The sequence below is a fragment of the Salmo salar genome, chromosome 01 (genome assembly GCF_965601325.2).
Source record: "Salmo salar chromosome 01, fSalSal1, whole genome shotgun sequence".
Taxonomy (NCBI): Eukaryota; Metazoa; Chordata; class Actinopteri; order Salmoniformes; family Salmonidae; genus Salmo; species Salmo salar.
Window position 1 is genome coordinate 120,739,645 of NC_138291.1, and position 21,601 is coordinate 120,761,245.

Sequence of the window (21,601 nt, forward strand, 5' to 3'; positions counted from 1 at the left end):
ATTAGTAATACTATAGTCTCTGAGGGGTGATATAGAATGGTTGTTACATCAGAAGTAATACTATAGTCTCTGAGGGGTGATAGAGACTGGTTGTTACATCAGATGTAAGACTATAATCTCTGAGGGGTGATAGAGACTGGTTGTTACATTATCACCCCTAAGAGACTATAGTATTGCTAGAGACTGGTTGTTACATTCGTAATAATATAGTATCTGAGGGGTGATAGAGACTGGTTGTTACATTAGTAAGACTACAGTCTCTGAGGAGTGATAGAGACTGGTTGTTACATCAGAAGTAATACTATAGTCTCTGAGGGGTGATAGAGACTGGTTGTTACATTAGTAATACTATAGTCTCTGAGGGGTGATAGAGACTGGTTGTTACATCAGAAGTAATACTATAGTCTCTGAGGGGTGATATAGACTGGTTGTTACATCAGAAGTAATACTATAGTCTCTGAGGAGTGATATAGACTGGTTGTTACATCAGAAGTAATACTATAGTCTCTGAGGAGTGATATAGACTGGTTGTTACATCAGAAGTAATACTATAGTATCTGAGGAGTGATAGAGACTGGTTGTTACATTAGTAATACTATAGTCTCTGAGGAGTGATAGAGACTGGTTGTTACATCAGTAATACTATAGTCTCTGAGGGGTGATAGAGACTGGTTGTTACATCAGTTGTAAGACTATAGTCTCTGAGGGGTGATATAGACTGGTTGTTACATCAGAAGTAATACTATAGTCTCTGAGGAGTGATAGAGACTGGTTGTTACATCAGAAGTAATACTATAGTCTCTGAGGGGTGATAGAGACTGGTTGTTACATCAGAAGTAATACTATAGTCTCTGAGGAGTGATATAGACTGGTTGTTACATCAGAAGTAATACTATAGTATCTGAGGAGTGATAGAGACTGGTTGTTACATTAGTAATACTATAGTCTCTGAGGGGTGATAGAGACTTGTTGTTACATCAGATGTAATACTATAGTCTCTGAGGAGTGATAGAGACTGGTTGTTACATTAGTAATACTATAGTCTCTGAGGGGTGATAGAGACTGGTTGTTACATTAGTAATACTATAGTATCTGAGGGGTGATAGAGACTGGTTGTTACATTAGCAATACTATAGTCTCTGAGGGGTGATAGAGACTGGTTGTTACATCAGAAGTAATACTATAGTCTCTGAGGAGTGATAGAGACTGGTTGTTACATCAGAAGTAATACTATAGTCTCTGAGGGGTGATATAGACTGGTTGTTACATCTGAAGTAATACTATAGTCTCTGAGGAGTGATATAGACTGGTTGTTACATCAGAAGTAATACTATAGTCTCTGAGGAGTGATATAGACTGGTTGTTACATCAGAAGTAATACTATAGTATCTGAGGAGTGATAGAGACTGGTTGTTACATTAGTAATACTATAGTCTCTGAGGAGTGATAGAGACTGGTTGTTACATCATAAGTAATACTATAGTATCTGAGGAGTGATAGAGACTGGTTGTTACATTAGTAATACTATAGTCTCTGAGGGGTGATAGAGACTGGTTGTTACATTAGTAATACTATAGTCTCTGAGGGGTGATATAGAATGGTTGTTACATCAGAAGTAATACTATAGTCTCTGAGGGGTGATAGAGACTGGTTGTTACATCAGATGTAAGACTATAATCTCTGAGGGGTGATAGAGACTGGTTGTTACATTATCACCCCTAAGAGACTATAGTATTGCTAGAGACTGGTTGTTACATTCGTAATAATATAGTATCTGAGGGGTGATAGAGACTGGTTGTTACATTAGTAAGACTACAGTCTCTGAGGAGTGATAGAGACTGGTTGTTACATCAGAAGTAATACTATAGTCTCTGAGGGGTGATAGAGACTGGTTGTTACATTAGTAATACTATAGTCTCTGAGGGGTGATAGAGACTGGTTGTTACATCAGAAGTAATACTATAGTCTCTGAGGTGTGATATAGACTGGTTGTTACATCAGAAGTAATACTATAGTCTCTGAGGAGTGATATAGACTGGTTGTTACATCAGAAGTAATACTATAGTCTCTGAGGAGTGATATAGACTGGTTGTTACATCAGAAGTAATACTATAGTATCTGAGGAGTGATAGAGACTGGTTGTTACATTAGTAATACTATAGTCTCTGAGGAGTGATAGAGACTGGTTGTTACATCAGTAATACTATAGTCTCTGAGGGGTGATAGAGACTGGTTGTTACATCAGTTGTAAGACTATAGTCTCTGAGGGGTGATATAGACTGGTTGTTACATCAGAAGTAATACTATAGTCTCTGAGGAGTGATAGAGACTGGTTGTTACATCAGAAGTAATACTATAGTCTCTGAGGGGTGATAGAGACTGGTTGTTACATCAGAAGTAATACTATAGTCTCTGAGGAGTGATATAGACTGGTTGTTACATCAGAAGTAATACTATAGTATCTGAGGAGTGATAGAGACTGGTTGTTACATTAGTAATACTATAGTCTCTGAGGGGTGATAGAGACTTGTTGTTACATCAGATGTAATACTATAGTCTCTGAGGAGTGATAGAGACTGGTTGTTACATTAGTAATACTATAGTCTCTGAGGGGTGATAGAGACTGGTTGTTACATTAGTAATACTATAGTATCTGAGGGGTGATAGAGACTGGTTGTTACATTAGCAATACTATAGTCTCTGAGGGGTGATAGAGACTGGTTGTTACATCAGAAGTAATACTATAGTCTCTGAGGAGTGATAGAGACTGGTTGTTACATCAGAAGTAATACTATAGTCTCTGAGGGGTGATATAGACTGGTTGTTACATCAGAAGTAATACTATAGTCTCTGAGGAGTGATATAGACTGGTTGTTACATCAGAAGTAATACTATAGTCTCTGAGGAGTGATATAGACTGGTTGTTACATCAGAAGTAATACTATAGTATCTGAGGAGTGATAGAGACTGGTTGTTACATTAGTAATACTATAGTCTCTGAGGAGTGATAGAGACTGGTTGTTACATCATAAGTAATACTATAGTATCTGAGGAGTGATAGAGACTGGTTGTTACATTAGTAATACTATAGTCTCTGAGGGGTGATAGAGACTGGTTGTTACATCAGATGTAATACTATAGTCTCTGAGGAGTGATAGAGACTGGTTGTTACATTAGTAATACTATAGTCTCTGAGGGGTGATAGAGACTGGTTGTTACATTAGTAATACTATAGTATCTGAGGGGTGATAGAGACTGGTTGTTACATTAGCAATACTATAGTCTCTGAGGGGTGATAGAGACTGGTTGTTACATCAGAAGTAATACTATAGTCTCTGAGGAGTGATAGAGACTGGTTGTTACATTAGTAATACTATAGTCTCTGAGGGGTGAAAGAGACTGGTTGTTACATCAGATGTAATACTATAGTCTCCGAGGAGTGATAGAGACTGGTTTTTACATTCGTAATACTATAGTCTCTGAGCGGTGATAGAGACTGGTTGTTACATCAGATGTAAGACTATAGTATCTGAGGAGTGATAGAGACTGGTTGTTACATTAGTAATACTATAGTCTCTGAAAGGTGATAGAGGCTGGTTGTTACATCAGAAGTAAGACTACAGTCTCTGAAAGGTGATAGAGACTGGTTGTTACATCAGATGTAATACTATAGTCTCTGAGAAGTGATAGAGACTGGTTGTTACATTAGTAATACTATAGTATCTGAGGGGTGATAGAGACTGGTTGTTACATCAGAAGTAATACTATAGTCTCTGAGGAGTGATAGAGACTGGTTGTTACATTAGTAATACTATAGTCTCTGAGGGGTGATAGAGACTGGTTGTTACATCAGATGTAATACTATAGTCTCCGCGGAGTGATAGAGACTGGTTTTTACATTCGTAATACTATAGTCTCTGAGCGGTGATAGAGACTGGTTGTTACATCAGATGTAAGACTATAGTATCTGAGGAGTGATAGAGACTGGTTGTTACATTAGTAATACTATAGTCTCTGAGGGGTGATAGAGACTGGTTGTTACATTAGTAATACTATAGTCTCTGAGGGGTGATAGAGACTGGTTGTTACATTAGTAATACTATAGTATCTGAGGGGTGATAGAGACTGGTTGTTACATTAGCAATACTATAGTCTCTGAGGGGTGATAGAGACTGGTTGTTACATCAGAAGTAATACTATAGTCTCTGAGGAGTGATAGAGACTGGTTGTTACATCAGAAGTAATACTATAGTCTCTGAGGGGTGATATAGACTGGTTGTTACATCAGAAGTAATACTATAGTCTCTGAGGAGTGATATAGACTGGTTGTTACATCAGAAGTAATACTATAGTCTCTGAGGAGTGATATAGACTGGTTGTTACATCAGAAGTAATACTATAGTATCTGAGGAGTGATAGAGACTGGTTGTTACATTAGTAATACTATAGTCTCTGAGGAGTGATAGAGACTGGTTGTTACATCATAAGTAATACTATAGTATCTGAGGAGTGATAGAGACTGGTTGTTACATTAGTAATACTATAGTCTCTGAGGGGTGATAGAGACTGGTTGTTACATCAGATGTAATACTATAGTCTCTGAGGAGTGATAGAGACTGGTTGTTACATTAGTAATACTATAGTCTCTGAGGGGTGATAGAGACTGGTTGTTACATTAGTAATACTATAGTATCTGAGGGGTGATAGAGACTGGTTGTTACATTAGCAATACTATAGTCTCTGAGGGGTGATAGAGACTGGTTGTTACATCAGAAGTAATACTATAGTCTCTGAGGAGTGATAGAGACTGGTTGTTACATTAGTAATACTATAGTCTCTGAGGGGTGAAAGAGACTGGTTGTTACATCAGATGTAATACTATAGTCTCCGAGGAGTGATAGAGACTGGTTTTTACATTCGTAATACTATAGTCTCTGAGCGGTGATAGAGACTGGTTGTTACATCAGATGTAAGACTATAGTATCTGAGGAGTGATAGAGACTGGTTGTTACATTAGTAATACTATAGTCTCTGAAAGGTGATAGAGGCTGGTTGTTACATCAGAAGTAAGACTACAGTCTCTGAAAGGTGATAGAGACTGGTTGTTACATCAGATGTAATACTATAGTCTCTGAGAAGTGATAGAGACTGGTTGTTACATTAGTAATACTATAGTATCTGAGGGGTGATAGAGACTGGTTGTTACATCAGAAGTAATACTATAGTCTCTGAGGAGTGATAGAGACTGGTTGTTACATTAGTAATACTATAGTCTCTGAGGGGTGATAGAGACTGGTTGTTACATCAGATGTAATACTATAGTCTCCGCGGAGTGATAGAGACTGGTTTTTACATTCGTAATACTATAGTCTCTGAGCGGTGATAGAGACTGGTTGTTACATCAGATGTAAGACTATAGTATCTGATGAGTGATAGAGACTGGTTGTTACATTAGTAATACTATAGTCTCTGAGGGGTGATAGAGACTGGTTGTTACATTAGTAATACTATAGTATCTGAGGGGTGATAGAGACTGGTTGTTACATCAGAAGTAATACTATAGTCTCTGAGGAGTGATAGAGACTGGTTGTTACATTAGTAATACTATAGTCTCTGAGGGGTGAAAGAGACTGGTTGTTACATCAGATGTAATACTATAGTCTCCGAGGAGTGATAGAGACTGGTTTTTACATTCGTAATACTATAGTCTCTGAGCGGTGATAGAGACTGGTTGTTACATCAGATGTAAGACTATAGTATCTGAGGAGTGATAGAGACTGGTTGTTACATTAGTAATACTATAGTCTCTGAAAGGTGATAGAGGCTGGTTGTTACATCAGAAGTAAGACTACAGTCTCTGAAAGGTGATAGAGACTGGTTGTTACATCAGATGTAATACTATAGTCTCTGAGGAGTGATAGAGACTGGTTGTTACATTAGTAATACTATAGTATCTGAGGGGTGATAGAGACTGGTTGTTACATTAGTAATACTATAGTCTTTGAGGGGTGATAGAGACTGGTTGTTACATCAGATGTAATACTATAGTCTCTGAGGAGTGATAGAGACTGGTTGTTACATTAGTAATACTATAGTCTCTGAGGGGTGATAGAGACTGGTTGTTACATCAGATGTAAGACTATAGTCTCTGAGGAGTGATAGAGACTGGTTGTTACATTAGTAATACTATAGTCTCTGAGGGGTGATAGAGACTGGTTGTTACATCAGTAATACTATATCACTCCTCAGAGACTATAGACTGGTTGTTACATCAGAAGTTAATGGTGATCTGTAGGAGCCAGATGGCTTTGGAATGTGTTGGGTTGACGGAAGGAAGTCACAGGATTGCTATTGGAGGAAGTCACAGGATTGCTATAGGAGGATGTCACATGATCGCCAAAGTAGGAAGTTACAGGATCGCTATAGGGGATACGGGTGGAGATCTTTGGATTAGGCATCAAGGGGGTTGATTTCAGGTCAGATCCACTTAAGGGAGAAACAATGGTTTATTACCCCATCACTTCCTCTTCCTGTCGAACCATAAAAGATGTAAGGATTGGAGAGAAGGAGGAATGCCTAAATTGGAGTATATATATATATATATATATATATATATATATATATATATATATATATATATATATATATATATATATATATATATACACTAGTGGTGGTGGAAACATGTTTTGTCTGAATGCAGCTGTATTGACCCTTTGGGAAGAATTAAACTTGGTTTAAGCTTTCATAATGTCCGTTGAGTGTTTTACTCTGAGAATTAGATGAATGAAAAAGAAAACCGCACACTGCTTTTGATAGTATCACTGATCTTTAATAAGGTTTACGTATCGGCCTCATGGCCTTCGTCAGAGCTTTACGTATCGTTCTCACGGCCTTCGTCAGAGCTTTACGTATCGGCCTCACGGCCTTCGTCAGAGCTTTACGTATCGGCCTCACAGCCTTCGTCAGAGCTTTACGTATCGGCCTCACGGCCTTCGTCAGAGCTTTACGTATCGGCCTCACGGCCTTCGTCAGAGCTTTTGTGAATAAAAAATAATAATAATTGTCCCCTTATGTGGCCCCACCCAAATCTGCTCCACGCATGAAAAAGGGGTTGGAGGCAAAGGAAAAACAAATAAGTGCTACCAAATATAACAATATGCATTTCATAAATAAATGACTCTGAGAATTAGAACATAACACCTGTTTGATGGTTTGTCGGAGGGCGTAGCAGCATTCTGTTAACAGACGGTGCATTAGGAAAGTATTCAGACCCCTTGATGTTACAGCCTTTTTCTAAAATAGATTCAAAAAAAAAAAATCCCTCATCAATCTACACACAATACTCCATAATGAAATCACAATACCCCATAATGACATCACAATACCCCATAATGACAAAGCAAAAACATGTTGTTAAAAAAAACAACTGAAATATCACATTTACATAAGTATTCAGACCCTTTACTGAGAACTTTGTTGAAGCACCTTTGGCAGCGATTACAGCCTCGAGTCTTCTTGGGTATGACGCTATAAGCTGGGCACACCTGTATTTGGGGAGTTTCTCCCCTTCTTCTCTGCAGATCCTCACATGCTCTGTCAGGTTGGATGGGGAGCTTCGCTGCACAGCTATTTTCAGGTCTCTCCAGAGATGTTCGATCGGGTTCAAGTCCGGGCTTTGGCTGGGCCACTCAAGAACATTCAGAGACTTGTCCCGAAGCCACTCCTGCGTTGTTTTGGCTGAGTGCTTAGGGTCATTGTCCTGTTGGAAGGTGAACCTTCGCTCCAGTCTGAGGTCCTGAGCGCTCTGGTGCAGGTTTTCATCAAGGATCTCTCTGTACTTTGCTCCGTTCATCTTTGCCCCGATCCTGACTAGTCTCCCAGTCCCTGCCTCTGAAAAACATCCCCACAGCATGATGCTGCCACCACCATGCTTCACCGTAGGGATGGTGCCAGGTTTGCTCCAGACGTGGCGCTTGGCATTCAGGCCAAAGGGTTCAATCTTGGTTTCATCAGACCAGAGAATCTTGTTTCTCATGGTCTGAGAGTCTAGGTGCCTTTTGGTATTGAGTATTTTATATTTTATTAGGATCCCTACTCTTCCTGGTGTCCACACAAAACATGAAACATGGCATAATACAGAACATTAATGAGACAAGAACAGCTCAAAAACCACACACATATACATATATATATATATATTTTAAATATATAGACAGGTCTGTGAATTTCAAAATCATGCCCAATCAATTGCATTTACCACAGATGGACTCCAATCAAGTTGTAGAAACATCTCTAGGACGATCAATGGAAACAGGATGCACCTGAGCTCAATTTCGAGTCTCATAGCAAAGGGTCTGAATACTTACGTAAATAAGGTATTTCTGTTTAACTTTTAATAAATGTGCAAAAGAAAAATACAAAAGAATGTTTTTTCGCTTTGTCATGGGGTATTGTGATGTCATTATGGGGGTATTATGTGTAGATTGATGAGGAAAACAAACAATTTAATCCGTTTTAGAAAAAGGCTGTAACGTAACAAAATGTGGAAAAATGTCAACGGGTCTAAATACTTTCCAAATGCACTGTATGACCCCGAAGGGATCTATTCTTGCCATTTGTAGTCTTATGACATTTCATATTTATATACTGTATGATCATTTTACACAAAGTAGTTTGGATGTAGTGAACTACTTGTTCAAAAGTAAATGTAGTTCAGTAAACTGTATTTTTCTTAAGGGTAGCTTAACTTCTTCCAGTGTGAAGTAATTGGTAGGTCGGAAAACTATATTTCCAGAATAACTTCCCCGACACTGCTGATACCAACTTATAAAACATACCTGTATGCCTTAGAGGAAGCCTCACCAATATATTTGACCAAATGAAACGTAAAAAAAAGAAGTTTTATTCCTTCCTTGTGATGTTTATGTTCAGGCATTCTGAAGGACTACCTACGTGAGCTGCCGTCCTCCCTTATCACCAGGACCTTGTACGAGGTGGTTTTGGAGGCCATGTCTCTGAGACCTCCTCCTTCTCGCTCCTCCCCTGGAACTTCCTCTCCTGGCAGGAGCGAGGGAGACGTACAGCGCTCTCAAAGCACCGTGGCTCTACTGCAATGTCTGCCTGAACCAGAGAGGGTGGGTACATATCTCTCTCTCTGTCAGTCAGTCTGTCTCTGTCTGTCTCTCTCTCTGTCTGTCTCTCTGTATCTTTCTCTCAAATTCCTTAATTTTGGGTCATTCACAGTGGTCAGGTATTCTGCCACTTTGTACTCTCTGTTTAGGGTCAAATAACATTCTAGTTTGCTCTGTTTTTTTAAATGAATTCTTTCCAATGTGTCAAGTAATTATCTTTTTGTTTTCTCGTGATTTGGTTGGGTCTAATTGTGTTGCTGTCCTGGGGCTCTGTAGGGTGCGTTTGTGTTTGTGAACAGAGCCCCAGGACCAGCATGCTTAGGGGACTCTTCTCCAGGTTTATTTCTCTGTAGGTGATGGCTTTGTAATGGAAGGTTTGGGAATCGCTTCCTTTTAGGTGGTTGTAGAATATAACATCTCTTTTCTGGATTTTGATAATTAGCGGGTATCGGCCTAATTCTGCTCTGCATGCATTATTTGGTGTTTTACGTTGTACACAGAGGATATTTTTGCAGAATTCTGCATGCAGAATCTCAATTTGGTGTTTGTCCCATTTTGTGAATTCTTGGTTGGTGAGCGGACCCCAGACCTCACAACCATAAAGGGCAATGGATTCTATAACTGATTCAAGTATTTTCAGCCATATCCTAGTTGGTAAGTTGAATTTTATGATCATTTTGATGGCATAGAAGGCCCTTCTTGCCTTGTCTCTCAGCTCGTTCACAGCTTTGTGGAAGTTACCTGTGGCGCTGATGTTTAGGCCGAGGTATATACAGTATAGTTTTCTGTGTGCTCTAGGGCAACGGTGTCAAGATGGAATTTGTATTTGTGGTCCTGGAAACTGGACCCTTTTTTGAGCACCATTATTTTTGTCTTACTGAGATTTACTGTCAGGGCCCAGGTCTGACAGAATCTGTGCAGAAGATCTAGGTGCTGCTGTAGGCCCTCCTTTGTTGGTGACAGAAGCACCAGATCATCAGCAAACAGTAGACATTTGACTTCAGATTCTAGTAAGGTGAGGCCGGGTGCTGCAGACCGTTCTAGTGCTCTCGCCAATTTGTTGATATATATATATATATATGTATGTATGTATATATTGAAGAGGGTGGGGCTTAAGCTGCATCCCTGTCTCACCCCCCAGCCCTGTGGAATGAAATGTGTGTGTTTTTTGCCAATTTTAACCGCACAATTTTTGTGTACATGGATTTTATAATGTCGTATGTTTTTCCCCCAACACCAATTTCCATCAATTTGTATAGCAAACCCTCATGCCAAATTGAGTCGAAAGCTTTTTTTAAATCAACAAAAGCATGAAAAGGCTTTGCCTTAGTTTTGGTTTGTTTGTCAATTAGGGTGTGTAGGGTGAATATTTGACATTTGCTCAGTACATTGTTTTCACTGAGGAAATGTACGAGTCTGCTGTTAATGATAATGCAGAGGATTTTCCCAAGGTTGCTGTTGACGCATATCCCACGGTAGTTACTGGGGTCAAATTTGTCTCCACTTTTGTGGTGATCAATCCTTGGTTCAGAGGGTTAGGAAGGGTTCACAGAGGGTTAGGAAGGGTTCACAGAGGGTTAGGAAGGGTTCACAGAGGGTTTGGTAGGGTTCACAGTGGGTTAGGTAGGGTTAGGTAGGGTTAGGTAGGGTTAGATAGGGTAGGTAGGTAGGGTTAGATAGGGTTAGATAGGGTTAGGTAGGGTTAGGTAGGGTTAGGTAGGGTTAGGTAGGGTTAGGTAGGGTTAGATAGGGTTAGATAGGGTTAGGTAGGTTAGATAGGGTTAGATAGGGTTAGATAGGGTTAGGTAGGTTAGGTAGGTTAGGTAGGGTTAGGTAGGGTTGGGTAGGGTTGGGTAGGGTTGGGTAGGGTTAGATAGGGTTAGGTTGGGTAGGGTTGGGTAGAGTTAGGTAGGGTTAGGTAGATTAGGTTGTCTGTAACTCTGCTGTCTCCTCTCTAGACCATCCTATTCTATCTAACTCTCTCCTCTGTCTCCTCCAGACAACCTTCTCCCTTCTCCTGAACCCGTTGGCATCCTACAGTCACTCTAACCCTCTAACTCTACTGTCTCAACCCCCTCTCTCTCCCCTCCCCTCTCTTTTCTCCCCAGTCTGTCCTGTCACTCCTCCAATCCCCGTTCCTCCCCCAGTCCCCCATGTCCCTCCTCCAGTCCTCCCTGTCTAACCCTCTAACTCTACTGTCTCAACCCCCTCTCTCTCCCCTCCCCTCTTCTCTCTCTCCCCTCTCTCCAGTCCCCACTGTCCCTCCTCCAGTCCTCCCTGTCTAACCCTCTTCTCTCTCCCCTCTCTCCAGTCCCCCCTGTCCCTCCTCCAGTCCTCCCCGTCTAACCCTCTTCTCTCTCCCCTCTCTCCAGTCCCCCCTGTCCCTCCTCCAGTCCTCCCTGTCTAACCCTCTTCTCTCTCCCCTCTCTCCAGGCCACCCTCTCGCTGCTCCTGGACCATCTGAGCCTTGTTGCCTCCTACAGTGACTGTAACCGGATGAACTGTCAGAACCTGGCCGTGTGTTTCGGCCCGGTGCTCCTGACCCCAACCCAGGAGTCCTGGAGACCCACTGCACCAGGACAGGGAGGGCAGGTCGGGCACGGGGGGAGCTGTGGAAGGGGCGGACGGAGTTTTGCTCACAGTGAGGAGATCGCCAGTGCTGTGGACTTCAAGAGACACATCGAGGCCTTGCATTACCTGCTGCAGCTTTGGCCCAGTAAGTGTCTGTTGGTGTCACGGCTGTTCGAAGGAGCGGACCAAAATGCAGCGTGTTCGTAGTTCCACATCTTTGACATCAAACGTGAAACTGAATGCAATACACTAAATACTTGAAAAACACACACACAAAAAAACATGATGCAGAGAGGAAAACACACTACTCAAAAGATAATCACCCACAAAACAGGAAGAGAAAAACCCCTACTTAAATATGATCTCTATATTCAGAGATAATGAGGATCAGCTGCCTCCAATTAGAGATCAACCCCAAACAATCCCAACATAGAAATAGAAAAACTAGAACTTAAACATAGAAATAGAAAACATAGAACAACCCAAAACACCCCCTGTCACTCCCTGCCCTACTCTACTATAGAAAATGACATCTTACTAGGGTCAGGACGTGACAGTTGGTACAAATTAGGCCGACATATCCAACGGGCCAAACTGATGGATATGACCTCATTACAACCAGAGAAATAGCTTTGTTACGTCATTTCAACCAGTCTTCCTGCTTGGTAGTGATACTGTAAAGTGCCTTCGGAACGTATTCAGACCCCTTGACTTTTTCCACATTTTGTTACGTTATTCCACATTTCGTTACAGACTTATTCTAAAATGTATTACTTCGTTTTTTTCCTCATCAATCGACAGACAATACCCCATAATGACAAAGCAAAAATAGTTATAAAAAAGAATTTAGCTAATTTTTTCAATATAAAAAACTGAAATATCACATTTACATAAGTATTCATACCCTTTACTCAGTACTTTGTTGAAGCACCTTTGGCAGTGATTACAGCCTCAAGTCTTCTTGGGTATGACGCTACAAGCTTGGCACACCTGTATATGGGGAGTTTCTCCCATTCTTCTCTGCAGATCCTCTCAAGCTCTGTCATGTTGGAGGGGGAGTGTCGCTGAATGTTCGATCGGGTTCAAGTCCGGGCTCTGGCTGGGCCACTCAAGGACATTCAGAGACTTCCCAGAAGCCACTCCTGCGTTGTCTTGGCTGTGTGCTTAGGGTTGTTGTCCTGTTCAAAGTTGAATCTTCACCCCAGTCTGAGGTCCTGAGCATTCATTCTGGGGCAGGTTTTCATCAAGGATCTTTCTGTACTTTGCTCTGTTCATCTTTTCCTCGATCCCGACTAGTCTCCCAGTCCCTGCCTCTGAAAAACATCCCCACAGCATGATGCTGCCACCACCATGCTTCACCGTAGGGATGGTGCCAGGTTTCCTCCGGATGTGATGCTTGGCATTCAGGCCAAAGAGTTCAATCTTGGTTTCATCAGACCAGAGAATCTTGTTTGTCATGGTCTGAGAGTTCTTTAGGTGCCTTTTGGCAAACTCCAAGAGGGCTGTTATGTGCCTTTTACTGGAGAGTGGCTTCCGTCTGGCCACTCTACCATAAAGTCCTGATTGGTGGAGTTCTGCAGAAATTGTTGTCCTTCTGGAAGGTTCTCCCATCTCCACAGAGGAACTCTGGAGCTCTGTCAGGGTGACCATTGGGTTCTTGGTCACCTCCCTGATAAAGGCACTTCTCCCCCGATTGCTCAGTTTGGCTGGGTGGCCAGCTCTAGGAAGAGTCTTGGTGGTTCCAAACTTCTTCCATTTAAGAATGATGGAGGCCATTGTGTTCTTGGGGACCTTCAATGCTGCAGAAATGTTTTGGTACACTTCCCCAGATCTTTGCCTCGGCACAATCATATCTCTGAGCTCTACGGACAATTCCTTCGACCTCATGGCTTGGTTTTTGCTCTGGCATGCTCTGTCAACTGTGGGACCTTATATAGACATGTGTGTACCTTTCCAAATCATGTCCAATCAATTGAATTTACAACAGGTGGACTCCAATCAAGTTGTAGAAACATCTCAAGGATGATTAATGGAAACAGGATGCATCTGAGCTCAATTTCGAGTCTCATAGCAAAGGGTCTGAAGTATGAATGCTTATGTAAATAAGGTATTTCAGTTTTTTAAGTAATCTTTTTATTTTTACCCGTTACGCACTACAGCACTCGCGGGTCCCGTTCCGTGAGCTTGTGTGGTCTACCACTTCGCTGCTGAGCCGTTGTTGCTCCTAGACGTTTCCACTTCACAATAACAGCACTTACAGTTGACCAGGGCAGCTCTAGCAGGGCAGAAATTTGACGAACTGACTTGTTGGAAAGGTGGCACCCTGACTCTTGGGGGCTCCTGAGTGGCGCAGCGGTCTTAGGCACTGCATCTCTGTGCTTGAGGCGTCACTGCAGACCCTAGTTCAATTCCAGGCTGTATCACAACCGGCCGTCATTGGGCGGCACACAATTGGCCCAGCATCGTCCGGGGTTAGGCCGTCATTTTAAATAAGAATTTGTTCTTAACTGACTTGCCTAGTTAAATAAAGGTTAAATAAAACATTTAAAAATTCTCATAAAAATTTAAATGATGGTGTCACGTCGAAAGTCACTGAGCTCTTCAGTAAGGCCATTCTACTGCCAATGTTTGTCTAAGGAGATTGCATGGATGCGTGCTCGATTTTATACACCTGTCAGCAAAGGGTGTGGCTGAAAAAGTATGTGGACACCCCTTCAAATGAGTGGATTTGGCTATTTCAGCCACACCGTTGCTGACAGGTGTATAAAATCGAGCATGCAGCCATGCAATCTCCATAGACAAACACTGGCAGTGAATTTCGACGTTTACTATTTTCCTTCAAATGAGTGGATATATATATATATATATTTGATTTGCAACAGTGGGATGTGTTTAGAACATTTAACACTGGGTTTGAAACCTTTCTTCTCTTTGCTTCCTAACTCCTTAGTTCCCACAGACAGAGTGACAGACAACTCTCCCACCCTCCTCCAGCCCTCCTCCAGTTCAGACGTGCCTCCTTCCCTTCCCAGCCCCATGCCCCATAACCCCCTGCAGCGGCGCTGCCAGCGTGGCCTGTCGCTGCCTCTGGACCTACCAGGGGTTGAAGTGGGCGTGGTGTCGCGACGTGGCCGGGGCCGACTGGAGAGCCCGCCCTGTAACCGGTACGCTGGCGACTGGAGCGTGTGTGGGCGGGACTTTCTGTCCGGAGGGGATGCGGACTACGATGAGGTGGCAGGGAGCGACAGTGAGGAAGAGGAGGAAGAGAGGGAGGTGAAGAAGGTGGAGTGGACTCAGTACGTAGACGACTTGGTCCTGGATTTTGACGCCCCGTTTACCTGCAGACTTAGTCTCAAAGACTTTGATACGCTGATATCAGACCTGGAGAGAGAGCTGTCCAAACAGATCAACATCTGTCTCTGAGAGGGAGAGGGAGGAGAGGAGGGGGAGAAGAGGAGAGGGGAGAGGAGAGGGGAGGGTAGGAGAGGAGAGGAGGGGAGGAGAGAGGGGGAGAGAGGAGAAGAGGAGAGGAAGGGAGGAGGAGAGAGACAGATAGTATTATTGAAGGTCAGGAAATTCTAGTCTTTATTAGGAAATGATCAAAGAAAGACGACAAGCAATGGTATTTGCTTCAGTAATGTTGAAGTGTATTTAACTGTTCCAATATGTTTAAAATGCTTCATTCCTGGTGTTTTCTTATTCCAAATGCTGGTTCTTCTAAAAACAAGTGATAACATTCTAGTCTTTGATAACACAAGGACACCTTATTTGTAGAGACATCGACCAGCAAAGTTCTAAAAAAATACAAAAACAAAAATCCTTGACAATTCATTGTTTGTAAAATCCTAGTTTCTATGCCATGTAAGGCTGCAATGCTCGCCTGTCAGTTTGACTGTTATAGACGTTTGCTCTGTTTTGTTGTCAGTCAAATGTTTGTGCCAAAAAAGTATTTATTTATTTCTCCCATTCGAAAGAAGTCCATTTAAGGTCTATTTTTAGGATTTGTTGATGTAATTCCAATTATTTATTCTCTAAATTCCAGTGAAGGATGAAGGATAGATCTTTATTCATTTTGGACAAATAATGCATTGAAAATGTACAGTACCAGCCAAAAGCTTGGACACAGCTACTCATTCAAGGGTTTTTCTTAATTTTTTACTATTTTCTACATTGTAGAATAATAGTGAAGACATCAAAACTATGAAATACCACATATGGAATCATGTAGTAAGCAAAAAAGTGTTAAAACAAATCAAAATATATTTTATATTTGAGATTCTTCAAAATAGCCACCCTTTGCCTTGCTGACAGCTTTGTACACTCTTGGCATTCTCTCAACCAGCTTCTCCTGGAATGCTTTTCCTACAGTCTTGAAGGAGTTCCCACATATGCTGAGCACTTGTTGGCTGCTTTTCCTTCACTCTACGGTCCAACTCATCCCAAACCATCTCAATTGGGTTGAGGTCGGGTGATTGTGGAGGCCAGGTCATCTGATGCAGCACACCATCACTCTCCTTCTTGGTCAAATAGCCCTTACACAGCCTGGAGGTGGGTCATTGCCCTGTTGAAAAACAAATTATAGTTCCACTAAGCGCAAACCAGATAGGATGGTGTTCCGCTGCAGAATGCCTTGAATTCTAAATAAATCACTGACAGTGTTACCAGCAAAGCACCCCCACACCATCACACCACCTCCTCCATGCTTCACGGTGAGAACCACACATGCAGAGATCATCCGTTCACCTATTCTACGTCTCACAAAGACACAGCGGTTGGAACCAAAAATCTCAAATTTAAACTCATCAGACCAAAGGTTCAGATTTCCACTGATCTAATGTCCATTGCTCGTGTTTCTTGGCCCAAGCAAGTTTCTTCTTCTTATTGGTGTCCTTTAGTAGTGGTTTCTTTGCAGCAATTCGGCCAAGAAGGCCTGATTCACACAGCCTCCTCTGAACAGTTGATGTTGTGTCTGTTACTTGAACTCTGTGATGCATTTATTCGGGCTGCAATTTCTGAGGCCGGTAACTCTAATGAACTTATCCTCTGCAGCAGAGGTAACTCTGGGTCTTCATTTCCTGTGGTGGTCCTCATGAGAGCCAGTTTCATCATAGTGCTTGATGGTTTTTGCGACTGCACTTGAAGAAACTTTCAAAAGTTCTTGAAATATTCCGGATTGACTGACCTTCCTGTCTTAAAGTAATGATGGACTGTCGTTTCTCTTTGCTTATTTGAGCTGTTCTTGCCATAATATGGACTTGGTCTTTTACCAAATAGGGCCATCTTCTGTATACCACTCCTACCTTGTCAGAACCCAACTGATTGGCTCAAACGCATTAAGAAGGAAAGAAATTCCACAAATTAACTTTTATCAAGGCACACCTGTTAATTGAAATGCATTCCAGGTGACTACCTCATGAAGCTGGTTGAGAGAATGCCAAGAGTGTGCAAAGCTGTCATCAAGGCAAAGGGTGGATACTTTGAAGAATCTCAATATAAAATATATTTTGATTTGTGTAACACTTTTAATGGTTACTACATGATTCCATGGGTGTTATTTCCTAGTTTTGATGTCTTCACTATTATTCTACAGTGTAGAAAATAGTAAAAATAAAGAAAAACACTTGAATGAGTAGATAGATGTGTCCAAACTTTTGACTGGTTCTGTATAAATTAAATTTGATTTAGATGTCAAAAAATATATGTTAGTTCAAGTATTAATATGTCTGTCAATCAAATTCCAGGTTGATCTTGAGACCTGATTGTGAATGAATGAACTGAGTTGGATTTAGACACGAGCACAAGCCTTCCAGCTGAATTCCAAGACACGCACACACCGACGACTCGTTATAAAACTGGCTTTCAGCTGAATTCCAAGACATACACACACACACCAACGACTCATTATAAAACTGGCTTTCAGCTGAATTCCAAGACACACACACACACCAACGTCTCATTATAAAACTGGCTTTCAGCTGAATTCCAAGACACACACACATCAACGACTCATTATAAAACTGGCTTTCAGCTGAATTCCAAGACACACACACACCAACGACTCATTATAAAACTGGCTTTCAGCTGAATTCCAAGACACACACACACACACACCAACGACTCATTATAAAACTGGCTTTCAGCTGAATTCCAAGACACACACACACACACACACCAACGACTCATTATAAAACTGTCTTGCACTTCTGTACTAAGTAACAATATAGTAGTAATACTTGTAATATTTTGTTATGTTTTGTATTATTTTGTAATAATTTTTTATATTTTGTATTATTTTGTAATATTTTGCTGCTTACTCTGCTATACATTGTTGCCGTAAACAGCCATGTTATTGTGATATTTGTGCACGGTACAATCATATTTTAATAAGTGTAATTTTTGAAGCCACGGAAGGAATGCAACAGCCATATTACAGAGGCAGTTGGCTCCAAAAATGTTACAACTTCCTGTTTTTTAGTTTTTTAGTATTTGTGCTGTTTATTGTATAAACAGTATTACATGGTATTGTACATCTACAATAAGCACTTACATTTTGTTGATGTCCTATGCATATCGTAAACCAAGTGTTAAAATACACTATTCTCGTTATAACTGGGCAGTATCGTATGCCATACAGTGTTATCAACCCAAAGAAATAAAGCATAGTATTATACTTACAGATGAGTGTGAAGCTTGTCTTCTTCCCGTATACAGTAGGAACTTGTCTGGGTGAGGAGTCTTCCTGAGCAGCTTTTACATAACCACATTTGCCTCTACAAGATCTCTTTCTCATAGAGGGCTAGTAGTAGTGGCTCCATCCACTAGGAGTTGTTTTATCATGGGGAACTGCTGCCCTCTGTAGTGGATCCATCCTCTAGGAGTTGTTTTATCATGGAGAACTGCTGCCCTCTGTAGTGGATCCATCCACTAGGAGTTGTTTTATCATGGGGAACTGCTGCCCTCTGTAGTGGATCCATCCTCTAGGAGTTGTTTTATCATGGAGAACTGCTGCCCTCTGTAGTGGATCCATCCTCTAGGAGTTGTTTTATCATGGGGCTCCGTTCATCTTTGCCTCGTTCGTGACTAGTGTCCCAGTCCCTGACTCTGAAAAACATCCCCTCAGCATGATGCTGCCACCACCATGCTTCACTGTAGGGATGGTGCCAGGTTTCTTCCAGATGTGACGCTTGGCATTCAGGCTAAAGAGTTCAATCTTGGTTTCATCAGACCAGAGAATCTTGTTTGTCATGGTCTGAGAGTCTTTAGGTGCCTTTTGGCAAACTCCAAGCGGGCTGTCATGTGCCTTTTACTGAGGAGTGGCTTCCATCTGGCCACTCCACCATAAAGGCCTGATTGGTGAAGTGCTGCAGAGATGGTTGTCCTTCTGGAAGGTTCTCCCATCTCCACAGAGGGACTCTAGAGCTCTGTCAGAGTGACCATTGGGACCTTGGTCACCTCCCTGACCAAGGCCCTTCTCCCCGATTGCTCAGTTTGGTTACTTATGTAAATAAGGTATTTCTGTTTAACAAATTTTGCCAACATTTCTAAAAACCTGTTTTCGCTTTGTCATTATAGGGTATTGTGTGTAGATTGCTGAGGAAATTGTTCTACGTAATCCATTTTAGAATAAGGTTGTAACGTAACAAAATGTGGGAAAAGTCCAGGGGTCTGAATACTTTCCGAAGGCACGGAATTTAACTCTATGATCTCAGTTAGACAGTCAACACTAGGTGTAACCAGTAATAGACTCTCATTCTGAATGATTTAACTCTATGGTCTCAGTTAGACAGTCAACACTAGGTGTATCCAGTAATAGACTCTCATTCTGAATGATTTAACTCTATGGTCTCAGTTAGACAGTCAACACTAGGTGTAACCAGTAATAGACTATCATTCTGAATGATTTAACTCTATGGTCTCAGTTAGACAGTCAACACTAGGTGGAACCAGTAATAGACTGTCATTCTGAATGATTTAACTCTATGGTCTCAGTTAGTCAACACTACGTGTAACCAGTAGTAGACTCACATTCTGAATGATCACACAACGGATGGCAATTCTTATTGGTCACTGTCACATGACACCCAACTATAACTAGTAGGTACATTCTCTGCCTGGACAACTGCTGCAGGGCAGTCCAAGGACAACACGGGACAGACAGACACTCGGAGAGAAAGAGAGACAGAGAGAGAGAGACAGAGAGACAGAGAGAGAGAGAGACAGAGAGAGAGACAGAGAGAGACAGAGAGAGAGAGAGAGACAGAGAGAGACAGAGACAGAGAGAGAGAGCGAGAGAGGACACTGACTGACTGATCAGCTTTCTGACTCCAAACACCCAACACATCTTCTGATCAAGCTGCATCGGCGACTTCAGGAGAAGAAACTCACACAAAGGGTTTTGTCTTGTCTCCTGTTCACCCCTGTTGTTCCGTCGTCCGGTCTTTTCACCCCTGTTGTTCTGTCGTCCGGTCTGTTCACCCCTGTTGTCCCTGTAGTCAGGTGTGTTGTTCTAAAGCTTCAGGATGCAGAACCAGACGATGCAGAGCCAGATGATGCAGAGCCCGACGATGATGCAGAACCAGACGATGCAGAGCCAGATGATGCAGACGTCTATAGACTATAGTAATGGATACATGATGCAGACATCAGTAGACTATAATAATGGATACAGGATGCAGATGCAGGAACAGCAGGATAATGACTACACCATCCAGGAGGATGAGTGGGACAGAGACCTGCTCCTGGACCCCGCCTGGGAGAAACAGCAGAGAAAGGTTGGATACTTCATTAGTTGTCTGTCTATTCGTTCATATTTCCACATTTGGTAAAGGTTTACCGAAGCCTAGTCAAGTGAGCCAAGGCTGAGGAAGTAACTGAATGTCAAAACACAGCAGTAGTAGTAGAAGGGCTGATAAACTCTACTATTTACCATGTTATTCATATTTACTCATGTGCATAATTAATATTTAAGAAATTGCACTTTTTTTTGTTGTAAACGTTTTAATTCTATGCCTACAAAGAGAGGGCAGAGGTCTGTGGATGTAATGCCTGACTGTCAAATGAGTCAAAACAAGAACACGTCATAATGGGAAGGTTTTTACATGACAGTGTAACAGTGTAGGTTCCGTCCCTCTCTTTGCCCCAACCCGGGCTCGAACCAGGGACCCTCTGCACACATCAACAACTGACATCCCACGAAGCATCGTTACCCATCGCGCCACAAAAGCCGCGGCCCTTGCAACGCAAGGGGAAACCCTACTTCAAGTCTCAGAGCGAGTGACGTCACTGATTGAAATGCTATTAGCGCGCACCACCGCTAACTAACTAGCCATTTCACATCGGTTACAACAGCACCATTAAAGGGACACAAATACTGATTACTTTACTTAGAAAAACAACAGCAGGTACAGTGTGAGAGACACTATGTGGGTAAAGCGGGCACCAGGCAGCCATGACAGTCAAGCCAACAATAGCTCCCAGGCAGCCATGACAGTCAAGCCAACAATAGCTCCCAGGCAGTCAGGCAGCATAGCAATGACCTGCGCTTCAGCTCCAGCTCTCTCGCTGCCGTTCCTTTGATTCGTGTGTTTTATGAGAACTGTCAACAGATAGTCTGGTAACACAGAGAATGTACGTGACGTCCTCTAGGCCCGAAGCGGGGACAGAATGGATGCTATAAGCTAATTATAGCTAAAGGACTAGAGGACGGGGGTTATACAGAGTTGGCTCAGACAATGTCCTTGGTCCTCGGTTGGGACTGGAGGACTGTGTCTGTATTGATCAATAACTAACCTGATAGATTATGTTCATTTACATCTACAGACCTTTTTTTTTTTTTTTTTTTTACAATATAAACCAAGTTCATGTACTTACATGATCAAATGTACTTTGTCTACTCT

At 41.9% G+C, this 21,601-nt stretch overlaps 2 protein-coding genes across 2 annotated transcripts in view; both read left to right on the forward strand.

Annotated features, from left to right (window-relative positions):
• Nucleotides 1–18,381, forward strand: part of LOC106592849 (rho GTPase-activating protein SYDE1) — a 205,745-nt gene extending 187,364 nt beyond the window's left edge. Inside the window, exons 7-9 of the mRNA XM_045687799.2 lie at nucleotides 8,935–9,137; nucleotides 11,568–11,850; nucleotides 14,656–18,381. Coding sequence (XP_045543755.1) covers nucleotides 8,935–9,137; nucleotides 11,568–11,850; nucleotides 14,656–15,128 — 959 coding nt within the window. The 3' untranslated portion in view covers nucleotides 15,129–18,381. The remainder of the gene's footprint in view (nucleotides 1–8,934; nucleotides 9,138–11,567; nucleotides 11,851–14,655) is intronic.
• A 1,433-nt stretch (nucleotides 18,382–19,814) lies between these two features.
• The window catches only part of LOC106594024 (alpha-actinin-2), a 60,877-nt gene continuing 59,090 nt past the window's right edge, over nucleotides 19,815–21,601 (forward strand). Inside the window, exon 1 of the mRNA XM_082978782.1 lies at nucleotides 19,815–20,476. Within this exon, the coding sequence (XP_082834908.1) occupies nucleotides 20,225–20,476 (252 nt within the window). The 5' untranslated portion in view covers nucleotides 19,815–20,224. The remainder of the gene's footprint in view (nucleotides 20,477–21,601) is intronic.